Source organism: Anser cygnoides, chromosome 1, assembly GCF_040182565.1.
Source record: "Anser cygnoides isolate HZ-2024a breed goose chromosome 1, Taihu_goose_T2T_genome, whole genome shotgun sequence".
Classification (NCBI taxonomy): Eukaryota; Metazoa; Chordata; class Aves; order Anseriformes; family Anatidae; genus Anser; species Anser cygnoides.
This window is the reverse complement of record NC_089873.1, coordinates 139,527,592-139,546,605: the sequence shown is the minus strand read 5'-3', so window position 1 is coordinate 139,546,605 and position 19,014 is coordinate 139,527,592. Positions and strand designations below refer to the sequence as shown.

General features: G+C 45.7%; 1 protein-coding gene across 10 annotated transcripts; it reads left to right on the top strand.

Annotated features, from left to right (window-relative positions):
- The first annotated feature begins 608 nt into the window (after window positions 1-608).
- PLCXD1 (phosphatidylinositol specific phospholipase C X domain containing 1) lies at window positions 609-19,013 on the top strand. Of its 10 annotated transcripts, none has more exons than XM_048051177.2 (9): window positions 614-1,406; window positions 2,208-2,255; window positions 4,607-4,733; window positions 4,842-4,984; window positions 8,842-8,978; window positions 11,652-11,780; window positions 12,964-13,119; window positions 16,299-16,482; window positions 17,191-19,013. In XM_048051177.2, exons 4-9 carry the CDS (start codon window positions 4,873-4,875, stop codon window positions 17,481-17,483), a joined length of 1,011 nt encoding a protein of 336 aa, XP_047907134.1. In that variant the 5' UTR covers window positions 614-1,406; window positions 2,208-2,255; window positions 4,607-4,733; window positions 4,842-4,872; the 3' UTR covers window positions 17,484-19,013. The 10 variants fall into 10 exon arrangements, with proteins under 10 accessions (XP_047907131.2, XP_047907134.1, XP_047907133.1 ...); XM_066983196.1 differs by lacking the exon at window positions 614-1,406 and adding an exon at window positions 1,525-1,679; XM_048051180.2 differs by lacking the exon at window positions 614-1,406 and adding an exon at window positions 1,847-1,936.
- Window position 19,014: the final 1 nt, after the last annotated feature.

Here is a 19,014-nt window from a genome sequence, read left to right as displayed (position 1 = left end):
AAGCTCCTTCTGGGTAAGAAGTTCTTCTGTGTCCAATATCTTTGAACTCCACTATCCATCTTTTTAATGTAGACATTTATTTTGCAGGCATGGTGAGAAATCTTGGGCTCCCCCACCTCCCCCCCCGATCTTGAGATCTGCTATCATTACTTTTGCAAATATTGCTATAGGTTATCCTTTCCTTGACCCTTCCTTGGGAGACATGCTTATTCAGGGCTTAATCGCTTGCTGATTAATTTCCCGTCATTCCTCCTTTTACTGGCTTCCTAAATCCCCCCTAGAGAGATTGTGACCTAGGGACTAAACCAGGAGCAACTGTCTTGCTATCTCCAGTAATTCCAGAGCAGCTGAAGAAGAACTGAGACCCAAACCTGGGTCCTGAGGTCCCAGGACCTGAGGTCCCAGGACCTGAAGTCCTGTTATAATGCCTCCAGGATAAAATATTTTGGTATTTCAGTTCCATGGTTTTTTTTTTTTTTTGGTTTGGTTTGGTTTGGTTTGTTTTTTGATCTTCCTGTTGTTCGTCTCAAATTAACACAAAAACAACTTGTAATTCTTCCTCTCTACAGCCATATTTCCCAATTAGCCCTGACAACTTCACACACGATGGTTCTCCTGAAACTGTTCTCAGCCACTTTCTGTCATGCCTATGGAACCCCCCCCAGCCTATAAACAGCATCTCCTCTTTATTACCTTCTCTTTTGCTCAACTTCACCCCTCCGGGCATTTTGTCCTTTTGGTTCCTACCTTTACAACCTGCTCCATGTCTATCTTATATCTCCTGAAAATTTTGGGATAATTTAGAGGAGTGTTGATCTATAAACAGCAGTCTGAAACGTGGCACAACCATGGAGGCTCAGCAGCCCTGCTGTCCTGGGACTGCCAAGGGAAGAGGCTCGGCAGCTGGATGTTAACCAGCTCTGCCCGCTGCCACTCCTCCAAGTTTCGCTCTGTGCAAGAACACGGTTCTTCCTTTTTGCTCTGCAAAACTGAGATAGTGAAGAAGGGGTATCTGGAAGATACGCCCTTGCGTGAAGAGGCACGACGTGGTAGCAGCCTGAGTTTTCCCCTCGTCCTGGCCGCGGTGTGATCGCGGAGTCCCACTGCAGATGACCCACTAGGAATGCTGCCCTGCGGGGGGAAGAGAAGCCCTGTGGGCACCCTGCTTCCGAAACCGCACCGGGGGTTTGCGTGTTTGCCTCTGTAGGGCACTCCCTCCCTGCTTTACCGCCTGCCTGCTTCCACAGGAAAGCTCGTCGAGGACCTTGCCTGGATTTCTGCAGGGAGCCGTCATAAATACGGGTGAATTTCCAAATTTCCACACGGATGCGAGCCTGGCAAGATGAGGAAAAGAAACTGAAGGACGGAAACTCTGTGAGAAAGGGGCGAAGCAGCAGACACCTAAGGTACCACTGGTATATTTATAAGAGTTTTTATTTTTTTTGGGGTTTTAACGCGGCCGGAGGCCCGCCACTCCCCCCCCGCTGCTCCCTTCCACCCCCAGCCGGCCGCGGGCTCCTCCCGCCCCTCAGCCACCTGCCCGGGGCCTGCCCCGGCCCCAGCCCCGGCCCCGGCCCCGGCCTCGGCCCCGCCCGGCCCCGGCTGCGCCCGCGGCCGTGCCGGGGAGCCCGGGCAGGCCCGGGGGAGCGGGATGGCGGCGGTGCCGCCGCTGTGAGGAGGTGAGGGGGCGCGGGGGGAGCCGCCCGCCCTGCTGCGGGCCGGGGGCACGGCTGCCGGCAGGGGCAGCGCTGACACGCCGCGGGGAGCGCTGCTCGGGGAGCGTTCCGCTTTTCGGGGTTTTTACGTTATTATTAATTTTCATTCCCCTCGCCCTTCTGCTCGGAAGCTCGCTCCGCGCTGGCGCGGTTGGCGGGGTTCGCGTTGTCTCCCGGACTTGCCGTGGCGGCAGTTCCCTTCTGGGCGGGCTGCCGCTGAGGTTGGGGTTTTGTCAGGGCGGTGGTCGCTGGCACCCCGGGCGGTTTCCGTTCCTGAGGGCTCGTTTTGTTTAAAATGTCATTATTCTGCGCTGAGGCTGCCCGGGGTCGGGTGGGAAAGCAGGCACCGGCTCTGTGGGAGCAGGGGTAGTTAGGGCAGCGCCGTGTGGCACTGCCGTCAGGCTGGAAGGTGGGAATGAAGGCATGGAAAGGGGAAGTAAACTTTGAGATTTACTGAGGTGGTAGCTAACGGTTGCGATTTCATTCCTGCAGGCTAGCCGTGGTTTCTCCCTGAAGGACATGCCGCCTCTCTGACACAAGGTAGGAGCCGAGCGTGGGGTGAGCACCGAGGGGCTGTGCTGTGCAGGGGCTCAGGCCAGAGCCCGGTGTGATTGCTTTTGTGTGGGACTTGATGGGCAGGACCACAGCACGGCTTGGTCTCGCCGTTTCTGTCACTGCTGGCTTCCCCAGGCCCAGCAGGATGCTCCTCATGGAGCGTCCCGGTCCCACCAGGGTCAGGGCAGCGACTGCTCCAGCTGAGAGGTCACTGGCTGGCCCCTGTGAGGGACGAATGTGGCAGAAACCCAAAACTTTTTCAGCAGGGGTAGCTTAATTTCTGGCCTCTGATGAGCTGGGTCCTTGGAGGGTCAGCAGGAAACAGAGGCTGGATGGGAGGAGGAGGAGGGAAGTGGTCCCTCAGTAAGGACTCCCGGCTTGGTGGCTTCTCACCGCCCGACCACCCCTGCTGCCTTCCTGGGTGAAAACCTCCACGTAGCAGATCTGCGGCTGGTGAATGGCCATGGGGCTGTGCCAGTGTCAGTCATGGCAGTGAAAATGCCTGGTGGCAGAGAGGGTGGCAGCGGGTACAGCTCCAGCATGGCCTGGGAGCATCACTCACGCAGAGGAGCAGGGCGGCCCCAGGAGAGCAGCGGTGTGCGGTCAGAGGAGCTGTGAAATGCAGCAGGAGGGGATGAGGTCAGCAGGAAACCTCCACTGTCAGAGCGAGGGGTCTGCAGGAGGCAGAGGGCTGGCATGTTACGTTGCAGAGCTGGAAGATGTCTGAGGTGATCTTGCTGAGGTTTGAACTTATTTCCAGATGTGGCACGTAGAGACCATTTGCTCATCCATGACAAGAAGATCTGTGTTTTGTTTTTTTTTTTTAATAAACCCATGGGAGTTTTTCCACTGGCCTTTGCACCAAGCCCATCAAATACCTGCTCTTTTTTTTAGCAAGCAGAGAAAGGGAGCAGGTTCAAACCACTTCTTCCTTGCTTGCGCAAGGGCCTTGTGCGTGTGTGCGGATAACCACTGAGGCAGCCGCACTTCGCCAGGCGGAAAACCCCAGGACACGTGGGCAGTGTCGCTGCGCTGTCACTGGGCTGCGGCAGCTGGGCACTTCCCTTGGTCGACGGGATCCCATCCTTATCTTAACTGGGGTGATATCTAACTCAATTAGACCGAGTCAAAGCCACACCAAACGAGCAGCCAGGCAGGTTGGACGAGCGATGCTACGTGCATCGTGCGTCAGCAGATGTAAAAGCCGGTTGTGTCTGCTATGGGTGATGTGTGCGTAAAGCATAGGAAAGCCATTCCTAATGTTATCTTTCAGATGACCTCATGTGACTGTCAAAAAAATGTATTGCGCCACGTTTAAGGAAACCACGGGTTCTTCATATAAATAGCACAGCTCACTTGTAAATCCTGAAAAACCAGCCACCTCCCAAAACAACCGAAAGAATGTTTTGGGGAGAAGCAACCTTGTGCAGAGATGCAGCAAGAGGGAACAGGGACGAGTCAGGAAGGCTGGTGCAGCACAAAACCTGCACGATACAAATGCGACTGCTGTCTCTGTAGGGAGGAAACATTTACAGTGCTAGCTTTTTGAAAAGGAGGGAAGTGGAAGGTGTGATGTTATTACTGGTGATCACTGTGCCATGGTCTAAAAAAGTGTTCTACTACCTAGCTGGGGACAAAAAACAACAGACAAAGCCTTGACACTGGTAGAAAGAAGGAAGGCTTTTACCTTCACAAACAAAACCTGACCTTCAGGCAACATCCTAGAAAGAAAAAAAACATCATGAGGATCTCATCCTCATGTTCTGTGTTGTCTGGGAGAAAATAAAGTGAAAAATGAACAGCATAACTCTAGTAGGCCCTAGTGATGACCACGATTTCTCACCTGGGTTGCACTTTAATGGCACTCCCGTGTGACTGTTGCAAATTTTCCAGAAGATCCCAGAGAGAGTTATCCAAGAAGAACAGTTCAGGAGTAGCTTTCAGGAAGGTCTGAACAACTGAAGTACTTGTGGTCATGGGCTCAGTAGCAGAGATAAGGACAGGCATCAAGAGATCTTGTCAAAATGGGGTGTAAGAAGATGGAAGTTTTCATCTGACCCCCAGAGGCCAACATGATGCGAAAATCCTGTGTCTGGCAGAGGCATTGCTGCGGTGGCTGGATTGAAGCTTTGTTCTCTCGAGGGGCCTGCAGACCCAGCCCCTGCCTGGTCCTGCCATCATGCTCCCGGGGGCTGCTAAGGATTTGGGAACAGACATTGTTTCCTTCTGGAAGTCGGCTATAGCCTTCTGTGGTAGTTGATATAGCCAATGTGGACAATCATTTCTCCACACCGACAAAGCTGTGCATGTTTGTCATGGCTCTGTTCTTCTTTCAGTTGGTCACTTTACAAGCTCGGAGCTGGAACATCCCTTCGGCATTGTGTGGGAAGACAATATTAACAAGAGCACTGTATTCTGTGCCTGTGAGCCTCTTGACATTTTGTTGCTGCGACTTGAGAGAAGGTTGACGTTTTATAGCATGTATAAATACATTCTGCACAGGTCCAATGGCATTAACTCAGCCATAGTGTATGGAATAATTTAGTTATCCTTCTCTTTTTTTCCTCCCAGGACACCCTATGACGTTCTAGAACAGGTACTAATGGAAGGCCCTTTGCAAACCTCCGTTCATGTGTGCCACGAAAATGGTCGATGGATGTCAAAATTACCTGAAAAGCTCTGGGATATTCCTCTCTATAACTTGTCTCTTCCAGGTAAAGATTAACTTTTGTCCTGTGATGCTTTATTGGCATGTCACTTAAGCACTGGAACATCCTGTTTGTTCCATTTCAGGATGGCTATATTTATTATTCGGGTCACTGTGTGGGAGAAGGGCTTGGGGGAGTGTTTGTGTGGTGTGTGCATGTATGTGAATATCTTTATTCTGTATTTTGGGGGTTTCTTAGAGGGGAGGGGAAAAATGATGTCTGGAGGAAAGGGAAGAAAGTGAGACTTCTTTTGCATCAAGATGCGCAAGATGAGTATGAATCACCTTGTCAGATCAGTGTTAATAATATGAGCATTTGCTCACCTTGGCCGTGGTGGCTTTTTTTCTAATATGTTATTACCTCTTGTTTCTTACTAAAATGGCTCCAAAAGGAGAGAACACTTCACCTTATTAGTTGTTTCTTTGCACTGTTTAAAAGAGGCTGGGAAGGTATGAACGGATGGGGACTTGGAATAAACGCATTTGTTTTCATTAGTGTAGAGAAGGACTTTACTACATAGCTACTGGTCCCTGGTTCTGAAAATTAGATTTATGCTGATAGGGGTAAATGCATCTGCGTTATAGTTGGAGTCCTCATTGGTACTACATCCAGACCTGTTTATCATTAGCGTTTTTTGGGGTCACATTGCTGGTTCTCTCTGCTGCCTTGAATAGATATTTTTTCTCATGCCGCCTGAAGAATGTGCAGGAGAACCTGTTTTCACTGGCTTGTGGGAAGGCACCGGAGGACTGTGAGCTCTTGAGCACTTTGCCTCCACAGTGAAAATGGTACTAAAGGACAGTCCAGCCCACGTTTTCTCTCACACCTTTGGATGTGACGGTTTGGGTAGAAAGCAGCACAGCACGTAGATGGATGTTTTATGTAGGTTACAGTATCCTAGGTTAACTTGGCAAAGCCATATTTAGAGTTAGTGGGGAAAATCAAATCTTATCTTCAGTGAGCAGAGCCCTGGGAGGACCTGAGAACTGTGATGGAACTCTTCTACCCCTCACGGAATAGCGGAGTATGATTTAAAGTGAAAAACAGAAACATACTTCGTGGTGATTTCTTGGATGTGAAATTTGAAGGGGTGTTAACATCAAAACAAGAACACCTCTCAGTTTTGGATAAAGTCTATGTAAGAGTACTCAGATGTTATAAAGAAAATCTAGATTTCTTTTTTAATCAACAAAATAAGAAAATAAGTAGCTATCTTATGACAGAAGAAAGGACATGTTCTCTTTTTATCTTCTATTCCTCTTGCAAAAACTGTTGAAAAAGCCAGTATCATGCTCCGTGGTTTTCAATGAAAAGGAACAGTGTTATTTCTAAAGAGCTTTCACAGCGGTGTTTCTTGGTTGAAAGCTGAGAACCTGCTGATGTGTGCTTTTGACTTCCTGGCTCTTCTAACAGTGACGCTGGCATTCTTGTGAATGTTTGCTGTTCTCATGAGCATATCTGCGTGGAGAACAGGCAGGCAGAAAAGAATGGCTGAAGAATGGCGTGAAGCTGCAGCAGGGTCGGTTCAGGTTGGCTGTTGGGAAAAGGGTCTTCACCAAGAGGGTGGGCGGACACTGGGACAGGCTCCCCAGGGACGAGGTCACAGCACCAAGCCTGCTGGAGTTCAAGAAGCGTTCGGACAACACTCTTAAGACATGTGGTTTGATTTTTGGGTGGTCCTCTGTGGAGCGAGGAGGTGGAATTGATGATCCTCATGGGTCTCTTCCAACTCAGGATATTCTGTGATTCGAAGTCCATTTTGGCAAACACTGTACGACTTTTTCTGAGCACTGCAGGACATGTAGCTTGGAAGGTTTTGTTGCTTCTCCAGCTGACCTACAAAACTCGTCTAGCCCAGGTCAGAACAAAACAAATTAAGACCAACCAGGTCAAGACAGCTCTGGCAGGTTATCAGAGGGAGCAATGTCTGGGGGAAACTCAATTAGGAAATGGAAGTTTATTGACCTCCCCGCAGAAGCCAGGCCTGTCCGTCTGGTCCTTAGGACATGGTAAGGGTGTCATAAGCCGAGGGGTTCCCAGAGTGGGATGGCTGGGCTCGTCTCAGATAAAGAAGACAACAGGGCACTCAGGAAACTTGAGAAAGTGTATTCTGAAGTCGTGACAAGGAGACAGAGGCAACTTTCAGAAACTGGTGCTGTGTTGTGCCAGCTTCAGCACGGTGCTGCAGGGGGTTGCTGTTTGAAGCTCCAAAACTGCCTGTTTTTTTGCTAGCTCACTATCTTTGCACTGTATTTGTTGCATCATGGATATGCCATCTTCCTCTTATCACTGTAACTCACTGACATCACAAGAAGACTCCTAAATGAAAGGTTATTATCCGCAGGCTGGTTGGCATCAGCAGATGCAACACCCATGGATGGAATCCTGTTCCCTTCTCTCAAACTTGGATTAGGTCCATGTGGATTTAGTGGCTTGACTCTTACATCTTTTAAGACAAACTTCTTTGATTGAATGCCTTCATTGTCAAACTTCCATCTGCAATAATCTTAGTTTGGGTGTTTAAAGCAGGAAAATACAGACAGACAGAAGATTTTGAAGGTGAAAAACAGAGTGAGACACTAAACTATTTCTGACCACTTTAAAGAATTTTCTTTATTTCAAATACAACCCTGTCCTTTTCCTTTGGCTACTAGAAGTATTGCCATTGGCACCACTAAGACTGACCTTTCAAGAAGCCATCAGGATGCCAACTGATGCTAGAAGTTCCTAGCATCAGTGAGCACTTTGACAGAAGACTTAAAAACCAAAATGATATGCAAATTCCTTGCAGATATTCTATAAAGATCCCAGCAAATCACTTCACGGAGTTGTTAGTTTATTGATGTTCTACAAAATTAGAAGAAATAATGGAACAGAAAAAGCCAGCAAAAACACTGGCTGTCTGTACCGAAGAAAGCGGACATAGAGGTTCATCTAAATATGACGCAAGAGATGTGTCAGGCTTAACATTTCTTGGAAGTCAAACATTTGGACAGGCTGTGCTTGGCTCTGATACGTAACTTATAATTCCCTGTGCTGGAAAGAGGTAATTCTGAAGTCCCTAAAAGGTGGATCCTGCCCATCTAACACATGTAAACTTAGATTAGATTTGTCTCTGAAACTTTCAAGCACCTGTGTTTTGTTCAGGGAGGCATTCTTACCAGATATTTAAGATATTAATGCTTGAAGTGCCAAGTTAGGAGTTGGTCCAATCAAAGGTGTAAGAAAATGAATTTCATCTTTCAGGCATGGTTCTGTATATTTTCCTGGGCAAAGGTGATGAGCGTGGGCATGAAATCCTGAAATCAGGACAAATTCCAAAAAAAATCTGAATCAGTCTGAAATCAGGACAAATTCCAAATAAATTCAGCAAAGGAAAATTCAAAAAAGGCTCTGCACCTGGGACAGAGTAATGCCAGATGCCGATGCGGAGCCGAGTGGCTGGGGAGCAGCTCCTCAGAAAGGAACCTGGGGGTGTTTTTTATTGCCTGAAAAAAGTGAGTTTTCACATCCAGATAGTCGTTTCAGTAGAAGATGCTGGTTGAAACAGGCCACTGTAATGCAGTGTGGGGCACACAACAACAACTTGTAGGCTAAATTGGAATTGCTTCAAGGAAAAATATTGGCAAGTCTCAGTGCCCTCCCTTCATGAGGATTTTGTGCTAACAATGTCAGATCTCTGTAGAAGAGCCCACCTTTTGACCATAACTGCATGGGCAATATACATAACTACAGGCAACATACATGTCTGTTTTGGAAATGAAGTGGCATGTCAGATGTGTGCCTGCAATATAACCATGTATTTTGGTGTTTGAGTAATTAAGAAATGATGTTCATTTTACATTTATCTTTCTGTTCTACAGGGAGTCACGACACTATGACGTACTGCTTGGATAAAAACTCTGCCGTTAGTGGCAATGAATCGAAGCTGGTGGAGATTTTAAATAAATTTATGCCCTGCATTGTACGCCCTATCATTATGAAGTGGTCTATAACACAGGTAAGTGTTGTCTAACACTCCCAGGCCTGAACAAATCAAGTATGTGCTGCTGTGCTGAGTGTGGTCATGTTCTCCCATACAGCAATGAGAGAATAGCTTGCAGCCTAGAAATCTGTGCTCTCATGAAATACCTGTGCTATACATACCAGATCTTCTTTTGTGGGGAAAAATCATTCAGCTTAGGCAGGGAGGATTCACAAAGATATTGCTTAAAACTGACCACTTGCTACTAGAAAATCATCTTCTTTTTGGCATGCTTATTGTTGTTATTGTTAACATTTAATAAAACTCTTATCAAAGGAAGTTAGTAAAAGGGTTTTTCTTTTCTTGCACTTTGTTCAGAAGGTAATACCGTCATTTTTACTGTCACTGTTGTGTGAGGTGTTCGTTGTTTTCCCCTGCTTTCTTGTGTAAAATATTTCAGTGAGCAGCAAAGACAAAAATATTGTGTAAGGGAACTTTTACCATTAAAGATTAAGGGAATGAAGGTGTGACACCTCGCATAAGGTTTAGTTCATTTTTCAAAATGACTACATTTTAAGGTAGCAGTTATCTCTTGCTGTTCCTCACAAATGCCTGTTAAAGACAAAATTGGGAATCATAATTTAAGTTAGAGCTTTTGAAGATTTTTCTGAAGAACAGGCTTTGCTGCCATCAAAGGGGCACCAGAAATCCTTTCACTTTTGTTCTTTTTGAAGGAGCATTCATTATTAGTGAATTAAAACTGAATAATTGATAAATGGCAATGATTATGCGTAGGCTCCTTGTGCTGTGTTTGAGCAGCCCTGGCACACGGGAGTCTTGGACGCTCCGGCTTACCACGTACGTCACAGATTGATGTGCAAAGGCACTCGCTCGTCGCAGCGCCTGTTCTCGAGCTGCGCTTTTGCTTTGTGACTCAAGCCCATGTCAGATTCAGAAAGCTCCTGCCCTGCTGGCCGCTGGCTGATGAGGTGACCCTGGAGGGGACAAACAAGCTCTGCACACCATTGCGCTCATTTTCTGGCCTGAGCCCAGCTTGCTGAGCGGGAAGCGGCCCGGCGCTGATCGGAAACGTGCCGCGGTGCCCAGCCGTCCCTGCAGGGAGGTGACTCCACCCGTTGGTATCTGGAGCACCCAGATCAAGGAGTGCTACCGACCGTAGGGCCCCCGCGTTCCTGGATGGCCCAATGCCTCGGTGATGCCTGGCTTCAGCCCTGGCTGTGCTGCGTGTCAGCCTGCGTGCCCAGGTCTTGGCTGCGCGGCGGCTGACGCCGGGAGCGTGATCTCCACTCGTGCCCTGGATGTCTGGTGTGAGGCTGCAGCACCGGGCAGCATCACTCCACGAGGCCTCCTCTTACATTTTGCCCTTGGGGGCAGTATTCACGGTGTCTAATTGAGTATCCAAATGCAGGTGATGAATTAAGGAGCCTAATCTCTCCAGTTTTCCCATGCAGCCAGTGGAAAGAAAGAAGTTTCTCCAAGGGGCAGTTCAGAGCAGCTTAGTCTGATGCTCTTTCTGGCCACAAAGGTTATATATGACCTACAGCAACATACTTCCCCATCTCCAGTGACCCCTGGGTATCTCCCTCAGCTTCTCCAGCCTGGAGGAGACCGAGCAGGCGTGGACGTTGCTGCTGGCAGCTCCCGTGGTCAGAGCCACCCCACTACTTGCACCCCGGGGCACACAGGGCTGCTCCCCAGCCCTGCAGCTCAGGCGTGGCCAGGGGAGGTAAAACCTAGGAGCAGAGAGTTGGGTGGTCAAAGCCAGCCTGGGTGAACATCCCGCCGTGTGTCTGCGCTCTGTCCCAGCGCTAATGCCACCGATGTGGTTAATCGGGCACAACACCTTGCATTGGTTTAGCTTTTGCTGAAGTCTTTCAGGCCTAAATCAGTACCGAGTATTTTTTCTGAGACCTGAAAGTGTTGCCCATACAAGCAGGTTGAACTGAGACAAATTAGTATTTAAAAGTATTAATCTAAGTTGCTTCTATTTTCTTAATGAAAGAGTCTTGATATAGATAAGAGACTAGATATCTTTTTATAGATAAAGTCCCCATTTGGGACTTTTTGCCCCAGAAATTCAGCTTTATCGCATGTACCATTTAGCCCTCGAAGTCAGTAAGAGAGGTCCAAGAGAAATTTAAAATAGAAGAGATCCTCTGTTTTGTAGGACTTTGACAAGTTGATTAAAACTTTTTTTTAAGAGACTTTGTCCTAAAAAAAAAAGAACAATAGCTAGTATTTTTTTCTATTTTTGTTTTTCCTTTTGCTGAGGATGAGTGAGCTCCGCAGAGACAACCGTGGCAAAGTCTTTGATCTAATAAAATAAATACAGAATTTCTAAGGTGCTGATCCTGCAGGTTTTGTTTATACAAATAGTCTTGTGAACAGAGATCGTGTATTTATGCACAGGTTAATGAATCTTTGACTTTCAGAACACGACAAATGCAGAGGTCTGAAACTAATCTAATCTGTATCTGGAGTGTATTCCACAGGGAAATCAGGATCCCTCTTGTCAGATAGTAAAATAATTCATATTATGACTTGGTGCCTTATAGTGCCATTTTAAAGATGAAAGACCTGTGAGAAATGTCACAGGGCTAATTCGATACACCTCTTCCAGTTATCCAATCTAAAGAAACAAATCCCTTCCAGGCTCTCAGGGCCTTTGTCTTCTGTTTAACCCTTCAGGTACTGACTGTGACGGAGCAACTTGAGGCCGGAGTTAGGTACTTGGATTTTAGGATTGCCCACAAGGCTAACGATCCATCAATGAATCTGTACTTCGTGCATATGGTATACACGACTGTTGTTGTACAGGTATTCTCCTTGCCTTCAGAATGGCTCTACGCACGGTGCTGCTTGTTTTATGTAAGAGCCATCACAGTCTGAAAATGATGGCCCAAGGTCTTCTGAATAGGTTATTTGTTTTCCTAACGTGAGGACTTCAAACTGGAGAAAGTTGGCAGGGCAGGTTACTGGGCTGGAACACTTCAGCGTCAGTTAGTTCCTTACCCTCAATCTGGAACTGCTGTGTGTTGCTCTCTACCACCTACCCCCGCAGGAAGTGTTTCTGGGGTTCTGATGTTTCTGAGGCTTACCTTGTGTTGTCCCAGGGTGCTACCTAGGGCTGTCCCATTTCCCTGATAAGGACAGAAGTTACTAAAAAGGAGAAGGTATTAAAAACCTAATAAAATCACAGAAACATTTTTTTTTGAGGAAAAAGTATTTCCCTGAAAGACAGAGAGACTCGAGTCTGGATCCCATGATCAAATTACTGTCAACTACTGTGAGGATACCTCTGTGAGTTGCTCTTTTGCATGTGCTCTCTCACTGTGGACCAGTTTATGTCTTCTTTAGCTGGCTGTGCATTCATCTGCGCCTGGCTATACAGATCCCAGCAAATGCAGCTTTAGTTTGTAGTAGATTAACTGCCTAAACTTTGGTTTTATGCTTCATATTGGAGGTCTGGACCCTTCATGTCATATGTCATGGTGATTGGCATGCTCGAGTAGACAGTTAGATGTAGTGCCTGCCCACCCTGCTAATGACGTGGTCTCCAAGAAGTGTCATTGCCTGTAACAAACGGGGAAAACAGGTCCTGTCATGTTTAAGCAAGTACAGAGCTTTCCCCTGTTTTCCAGTTTGCCACTAACACAGTGTTTGCCCTTAAAGAAGCTTGGGAAGATGGGTTTACTGCTAACCTGCCTCCAAGAAGTAGGAGGCTCATGGGTATTATCAAAATATAAAGCTGCTAAGTCTGGTGTGCTAGACCCACATCCAGAGCAAATCATCACAGACCTGCAGAAAGGTTTTCCTGGTTCTCTCCTGGAGAGAAGCCTCTCCGGAACATCCTGTGGGCTGTCAGATGTCCATACTCCAAAACCTACACTGATTTTTGTTACTGATAGTGATTGCGGTTCTGCTTCGCTGTCAATGCTCTGTTTGTTTTATTTCTTTCCCCTGCGTAACATAAATGATTTGCCATGACTATCTCTTGTAGGATATTCTATGGGAAGTATTAAAGTGGTTGGAAACTCATCCTCAGGAAGTTGTTATCTTAGCCTGCAGGAATTTTGACGGATTAAACAAGAAACTTCACTGTCATCTTATTGCCTGTATAAAAGAGATTTTCCAGTGTAAGCTGTGTCCCAGAAATGTAAGTATGAGACTTTTTCCCACCTTTTTTAAAGGATGATATATTACAATGAGGCCTTTGGTTCAGAATTGTCATACATTTCTGATTGTGCTGTATTTTTAACCTCGGAAAAAATTGCTGCATCAGAAATACGTCTTCACCTAATAAAATTGAGGAAATATAGCAAACCTACTTCCCATAGTATGGAGGAGGGAATTAAATTGGACTGTCATGTCCATTGAGTTGTGGGACAACAGTAGGGACACAACTGCCATCCACTGTTCTGTCTGATTTTTTGTAGAAGGGTTGTTAAAAATACAGTCCAGAGTATGGCAAGGGCTTTCAGTCTCAGGTGGAGATGACTGCCTTCTGAGCTGATGGGATTCAGATTACCTTACAGAAGTCTTTTCACAGCAAGAATTACAAATTATTTTGATGCTATACATAGCATAAAAAAAAGCATATAGTTTAGGTTGGAAGAGACCTCTAAGTCATCTAGTCCAACCCCAGCAGGCAAACTGGGCCAACTTCCAAGTTGCGTTGAGCCATATCCTGTCCAGTCTTGAATATCTCTGAGGATGGAGATTCCACAGCCTTTCTGGGCAGCTCGGTCCAGTGTTTGACCACTCTCACAGTAAACCTGTTCTCCTTACAGCTAAGTAAAATTTCTCTTGCGGCAACTTCTGTCTGTTGACTTCCATCCCTTTTGCCGTTCAGCTCTGAGGAGTGGCTGGCTCTGTTTCCCCTACATCCACCCGTTAGGTATTTGCAGACAGCAGTAGGACTTGTCCGTAGTCTTCTTCAGGCTGAACAGACCCAGCTCTCAGCCTGTCCTTGAGTGCAGTTGACCTTTGTCATAAGGAGACATTGCTGGCTCACGATCAGGTTGCTGTCCGCCAGGACCTCCAGGTTGTTTTCTGCAAAGCTTTTTGCCCCCAGCCTTGTCCTGGTGTGTGGGGTTAGTGCATCCAGGCTCAGGATTTGGCTCCTGCCTTTGTTGAGCAGAGGTGCCAAGCGAGGAGGAGGGGATAGATCAGCCTTCTGTGAATCAGGACCTCTCTGCTACAGCTGCTGACAAGATATGAGTTGGTTCCAAGGTTTCTGTGCAACACAGCCTTGCCCACTCCTTGAGAATGTGCTGGCACCACCAGCTGCTGTCAGGTAGGAGCTGCGCTGGTGGCCTTGGCTTTCTTTCCTGGTCTTGAGCTGGAGCTAACCTTCCAACCAGCCTAACAGCTTTCAGTCACCCAACCCTCCAGAAAGGCTTTAAATTTAATAATCAGAAATTACTTGTAGGCTACGTTTTTGTAAGTTGAGATTTTTAGCTTTCCCTTTTTTACAAGGTGAGGGAGCTTTTAGCAGTTAAACAATTAACATTTCAAAGATGCACAGGAACAGAGGGTTTTCTCTGGAGATGTGAGGGGTGCTGGATAATGATGACCCTGTTTGCGATTCGAATTAATCCTTTGAAGCTGGTGTGTCAGTAAGGGCTGACTATTACCATTTCAAAGCATTTTGCACGGCAGAGTTAAAATACAACAATTCTCAGCAAAATTAGGGGATTCTGAATATTCAGGCCTCCACTGAATAACTGAAGACCTGAGTGACACTGTTTTGTTGTTTCCCCAAATACCTCGAGTGTTTAAGTCGTGGATGAGCAGAGCAACACGGGAAGACAGTCAAATTTACTTTCAGGCACATGGTCAGCTCCAAGACAGCAACAAACAGCTGTTAACTGGGAGAGGGGCAAGTTGCTGGTAGTTCGTTGAAGGAAGGTGGTGATTTGAGATTTTGCTTTCTTCACCTGGCTGAAGAAAGAGAATATTTCTGAGCTGTGTCCAGACAGAGGGAGGACGGGCAATGGAGCAAGGAGAAGCCAAGTATTTCCCTCAAGCAGGATCATTTCCAGGGGGTCTGTTACCAGCACAGCGGACCTCGCCATTTCTGCCGGTGATGCCTTTGCAGGTTAGGTACCTGTGGGGCTTTTCAGAATCACGGATTCAGAATTAACATCAAATAGCCTCGTGCTTGCTCACTTATTTTAAAATCACCTAATATCTACTGTCTTTCAAGACTGCAGCTCTGGTGTTGAACAAAAGTAAGTGTCAAAGCATTTATGGAGCTCTTAAGTAGAGGTCTGTATGTAATACTGGCACAGGCCACAGAGTGACAACATTACATTGTGTTTAAAATTGTAATTGCCTAAACTATTCAAGGTGTCTTCCTTTGATCTGGGTTATTAGGGTTTAAAAATCCCTTGTCAGACATCTGCGGTTTCATCTCTGCTTTGTTTGCAAAATAAGCACCTGTGCTCATGTATTCATCTCTGGTACCCCCTTTAAAATAAAAAAATAAAAAAGGTTTGAGCTTTAGAAAGGCAGCTGTAGAAAAGCAAAGGCTTCTGTCAACCACAGATTTTGTAGCTCATGAGTAGCTTGTATCTTAATTTTGCAGTATTTTCTGATCTAATTGGGGCTCACACTCTCTCTCGGATGAAGCCAAGAGGGATTTCTATGTTCATTCAACCCCTGGCTCTCTTCAAAGACTTGCATTAAATTTTTCAACTTTGGTTTTTATTTTAAGTAAGAAGTTAATTGGAATATCCTAAAGCCAGCATTTCCTCTTCACAAACAACAGACACAGCTTTTAACCAACAAAGTTCTTAAAAAAAAGAAAAGATGCCTGTTAAAATGTTGGTTTCAAAAAAATAAATAAACGGAGGGCCACTGAGTCAGTTTCTGACTCAACTCTTGCCTTCTCTCAATGCGAAATGGCTGGGGCATCCCAATTTGTGAAACAATCCCCTTACAGAAATCAGAATTAACATCTTTCTTACATTTAGCCTTACTGAGTCTGAACACTTGAGTTTTCATTAAAGGCTGTGGCGAGAAATTTGGGTCTGTGTGGGACAGCTGCCCAAACTATTGCTGCTTCTCTGCATCTGTTTTCCTACAGATGGGTGTAGGGCTTTGTGTTCCTTGTCGCTCCTTTTACAGAGCGGGCTATGTCTTCCCCTTGCAACACTGTTTTCAGCTTGTAATCCATCCAGTGCTCCACCTGGCTGTAGGGTGAGCTGTTTGAACCGAATTTGAGCCTCGCTGTCTAGGCGATTTCACGCTTTGGTATTTGAACTTCGGCAGACACTGCTCTTGTAGGCTCACAGCTCCCGCTGACTTCCACCCGGACATAATTTCCCTTAGGTGGTTCCAACGCTGCGGACCATGTGGCAGCATGGCTACCAGGTCATAGTCTCGTATGAAGAAGACGTGGAAGTGGAGAAGCACTGCGAGCTGTGGCCTGCCATCCCGTACTGGTGGGGGAACAGAACTTCCACTCACGCTCTCATCCAGTATCTGGAGCGCATGAAGCGGATGGGCCGACCAGGTACGTACGGGAGTCGCTCAAAGGAAACAAGAGGCACGTACGGCAGTGCAAAACAAATAGAAACAGGTTGGGAGTTCACAGCAGTAAGGAATATAACCCCATTGTGCATGCCCTAGGCACTCCCACGTTGCCGAGTGCCCTTGCCCACCCACGAGGGCGTGCAACATGCATGTCAGCTTACCCAGTGATGTAAATGCGTGCACAAGTGCACCTACGTATACAGGTTATGTCACTGCAGCAGCTCCTTCACCTATGTGACCACGTGGAGGAGAACCAAGGGACGATGAAGGGGAGAACTGCTTTAGAAGCATACTCCTGATCCAAAGAAAAATGCTTATGTAGATGCACCGTGTGTTCCCACGCGTCACGTGGGAAGTGTAGTCATCTGGAAGCAGCCCTTGTGGAAACACACCTTACAGAGGGAGACCGGTGGGTGGAGAACACTGAGCCCGCAACGAACACTTAAGGCACGTTTAGCTGAACTGGGGTGGTTCAAGGAATGAGCTGGATTTTAGTAACTGTTCGGTGTGGCATACAGCAGCAACAAAGGAAGACAGCCCACTGAAACAGTTCTAGGTCTGTGAAACAATCTTAAGTTAGCATTTTAATGATTCCCAGTGGAACTAGATCTGGAGTTAAAGCAATGCTGAGCGGTTTCTGTTCTCCTCAAAGGAATATTTAATGTGTCACCTTTTGATTTTGTTTCAGAAAAATTCTTTGTTGCGGGCATTAACCTTACTGAAAATTTAAGATACATTCTTTTACACCCATTTGGATCACTGAAGGACATGACACTCCGGAGTCTTCCATGCTTGAAAATCTGGGTGAGGCAGCAGTATCCAGGAGCACAAAAAGAATGTATTAACATCATTGCTGGAGACTTCATAGGAAACGATGATTTTGTCAGAGACGTGATAGAACTCAACACAAAAATTAATCCTCCATTAGACTGTCACAGCAAAGCAGCAGGAACAAATAACATTTCATTCTCAGCTTTATAATCTTTGTAAAGCTGAAAAGACGTTGTGTGCATTGAGTGTTTCCTGGTTTAAACATCCTGGACTACATAAAGGGCCAGTTAACTTAAACCAGGGATGTTTTAAAAACTCATTAAGAGAAGTGCTCTCAAAATCATCAGGCTTTCAAAGCATTTTCTTGAAAAAGAGAGCAGGAAGATCTTGCTGAAGTCTCTAGAGAACTATGATGTGGGTATAATTTACTTAGCGGCGCTTAGATTCTGTAGCAGCTGGCAATATTGTAAGTCTCAAGAACTCCTATTTTATTTTACATCCAAGTAAGAAGGAGAAATATAATGTCCCTAGTTGCACAAATTGTTTTGTGATTTTATTTTTCTTGGAGTTTAAAAGATACTCTGCACATACCTGCAACCCCAATTCTCAGTATTTTATCAGTGTGAAACTGACTTGTCTGTTTTCATAGTCTGTATTAAATATGCAATATGAAAAGTTTTAAAATGTTTTTGATATATGAAAGGTAAGGTACCGACCCACTGCTGTTGTGTGCTGAGTATCAGTTGTGAACCATTTTACTGGCAGGTTAGTCACAACATTCTTCACGATTTGTGAGATATGTGCATTGGAACACTTTCGTTATTCTTTTTATCATTCATGCCCATTCTGCAGTTGATCCGAAGATACCGCAGCCAGGCCCCTGGACAGTTTTGTCTGCTGCAGCAAAATGTGTTTTATTAGGAGCTGCCAAAATACCCTTTACACTGAAAATAAACACACATGAAACTTATTTCTAATCTAAACTCAGACTGCTCTAAAAATACAGTTCATGAGCTTGTCATGTTCGTTTGAGGTTTCACAACTGGTTTTCCTTTATAAACATATTTTTGTAGCGCTATAGTTATATTTCCTCTCAGTAAGTATTCTTTGCTTGCGTAAATGCTGTTTTTATGCTGCTTGGCACTGTAAATTAATTCTATTTTTCTGATTTTTAAATGGACTGTGCAATAACAGATGATCATGAAGGTAAGAAAAATGCCAAGTATCAGGGCTAAGAGAAAACAGGCATTGTATAAAGTTCACTATGCAGCTTCATCAATATACCTCACTTTTGATATGCACTTTACATGGAAAAGCTGAGTTCAGGTGTCTGGCAAGATGCTCATGTTTGTAGCAGATGGTTGCATAACTCTGAAATCAACTGCTACTTGATACCAGATCAAAGTTACCTCTGACTTCTAGGAATGAAAGGCCAAGATGCTCACTCCTCATGCAACCTCCCACAATTGCAGATGACATAGGAGTGAAAACCAAACATTCCATTGAGAAGACTTTCTAAATGCTTCTTTTTTTTTTTTAATGGGCCTTTTTATCCATGTTCTCACCTCTATTTACTTCATATAGAGCAGTCATTCAGTTTAATTTTTTAAAGAGTCACCACCTGCATCAAGTGTTATTATAACTCAGAATGTTTTTCTGCCTATCTTTTGTACCTTTCAAGTGTCTTGTTACTTAACCTAATAAAACTTGATCTGTTTGTGTAATAAAGACTGAAGGACAG

What these genes read in the sequence shown, in the direction of transcription:
- PLCXD1 (XM_048051174.2), top strand. Translation starts at nt 1,327, where the DNA reads ATGCGAGCCTGGCAAGATGAGGAAAAGAAACTGAAGGACGGAAACTCT. An exon ending in GTAAGCTGTGTCCCAGAAAT is followed by an intron (nt 13,120 to 16,298) that starts GTAAGTATGAGA and finishes AATTTCCCTTAG; the next exon opens with GTGGTTCCAACGCTGCGGAC. An exon ending in GAAGCGGATGGGCCGACCAG is followed by an intron (nt 16,483 to 17,190) that starts GTACGTACGGGA and finishes ATTTTGTTTCAG; the next exon opens with AAAAATTCTTTGTTGCGGGC.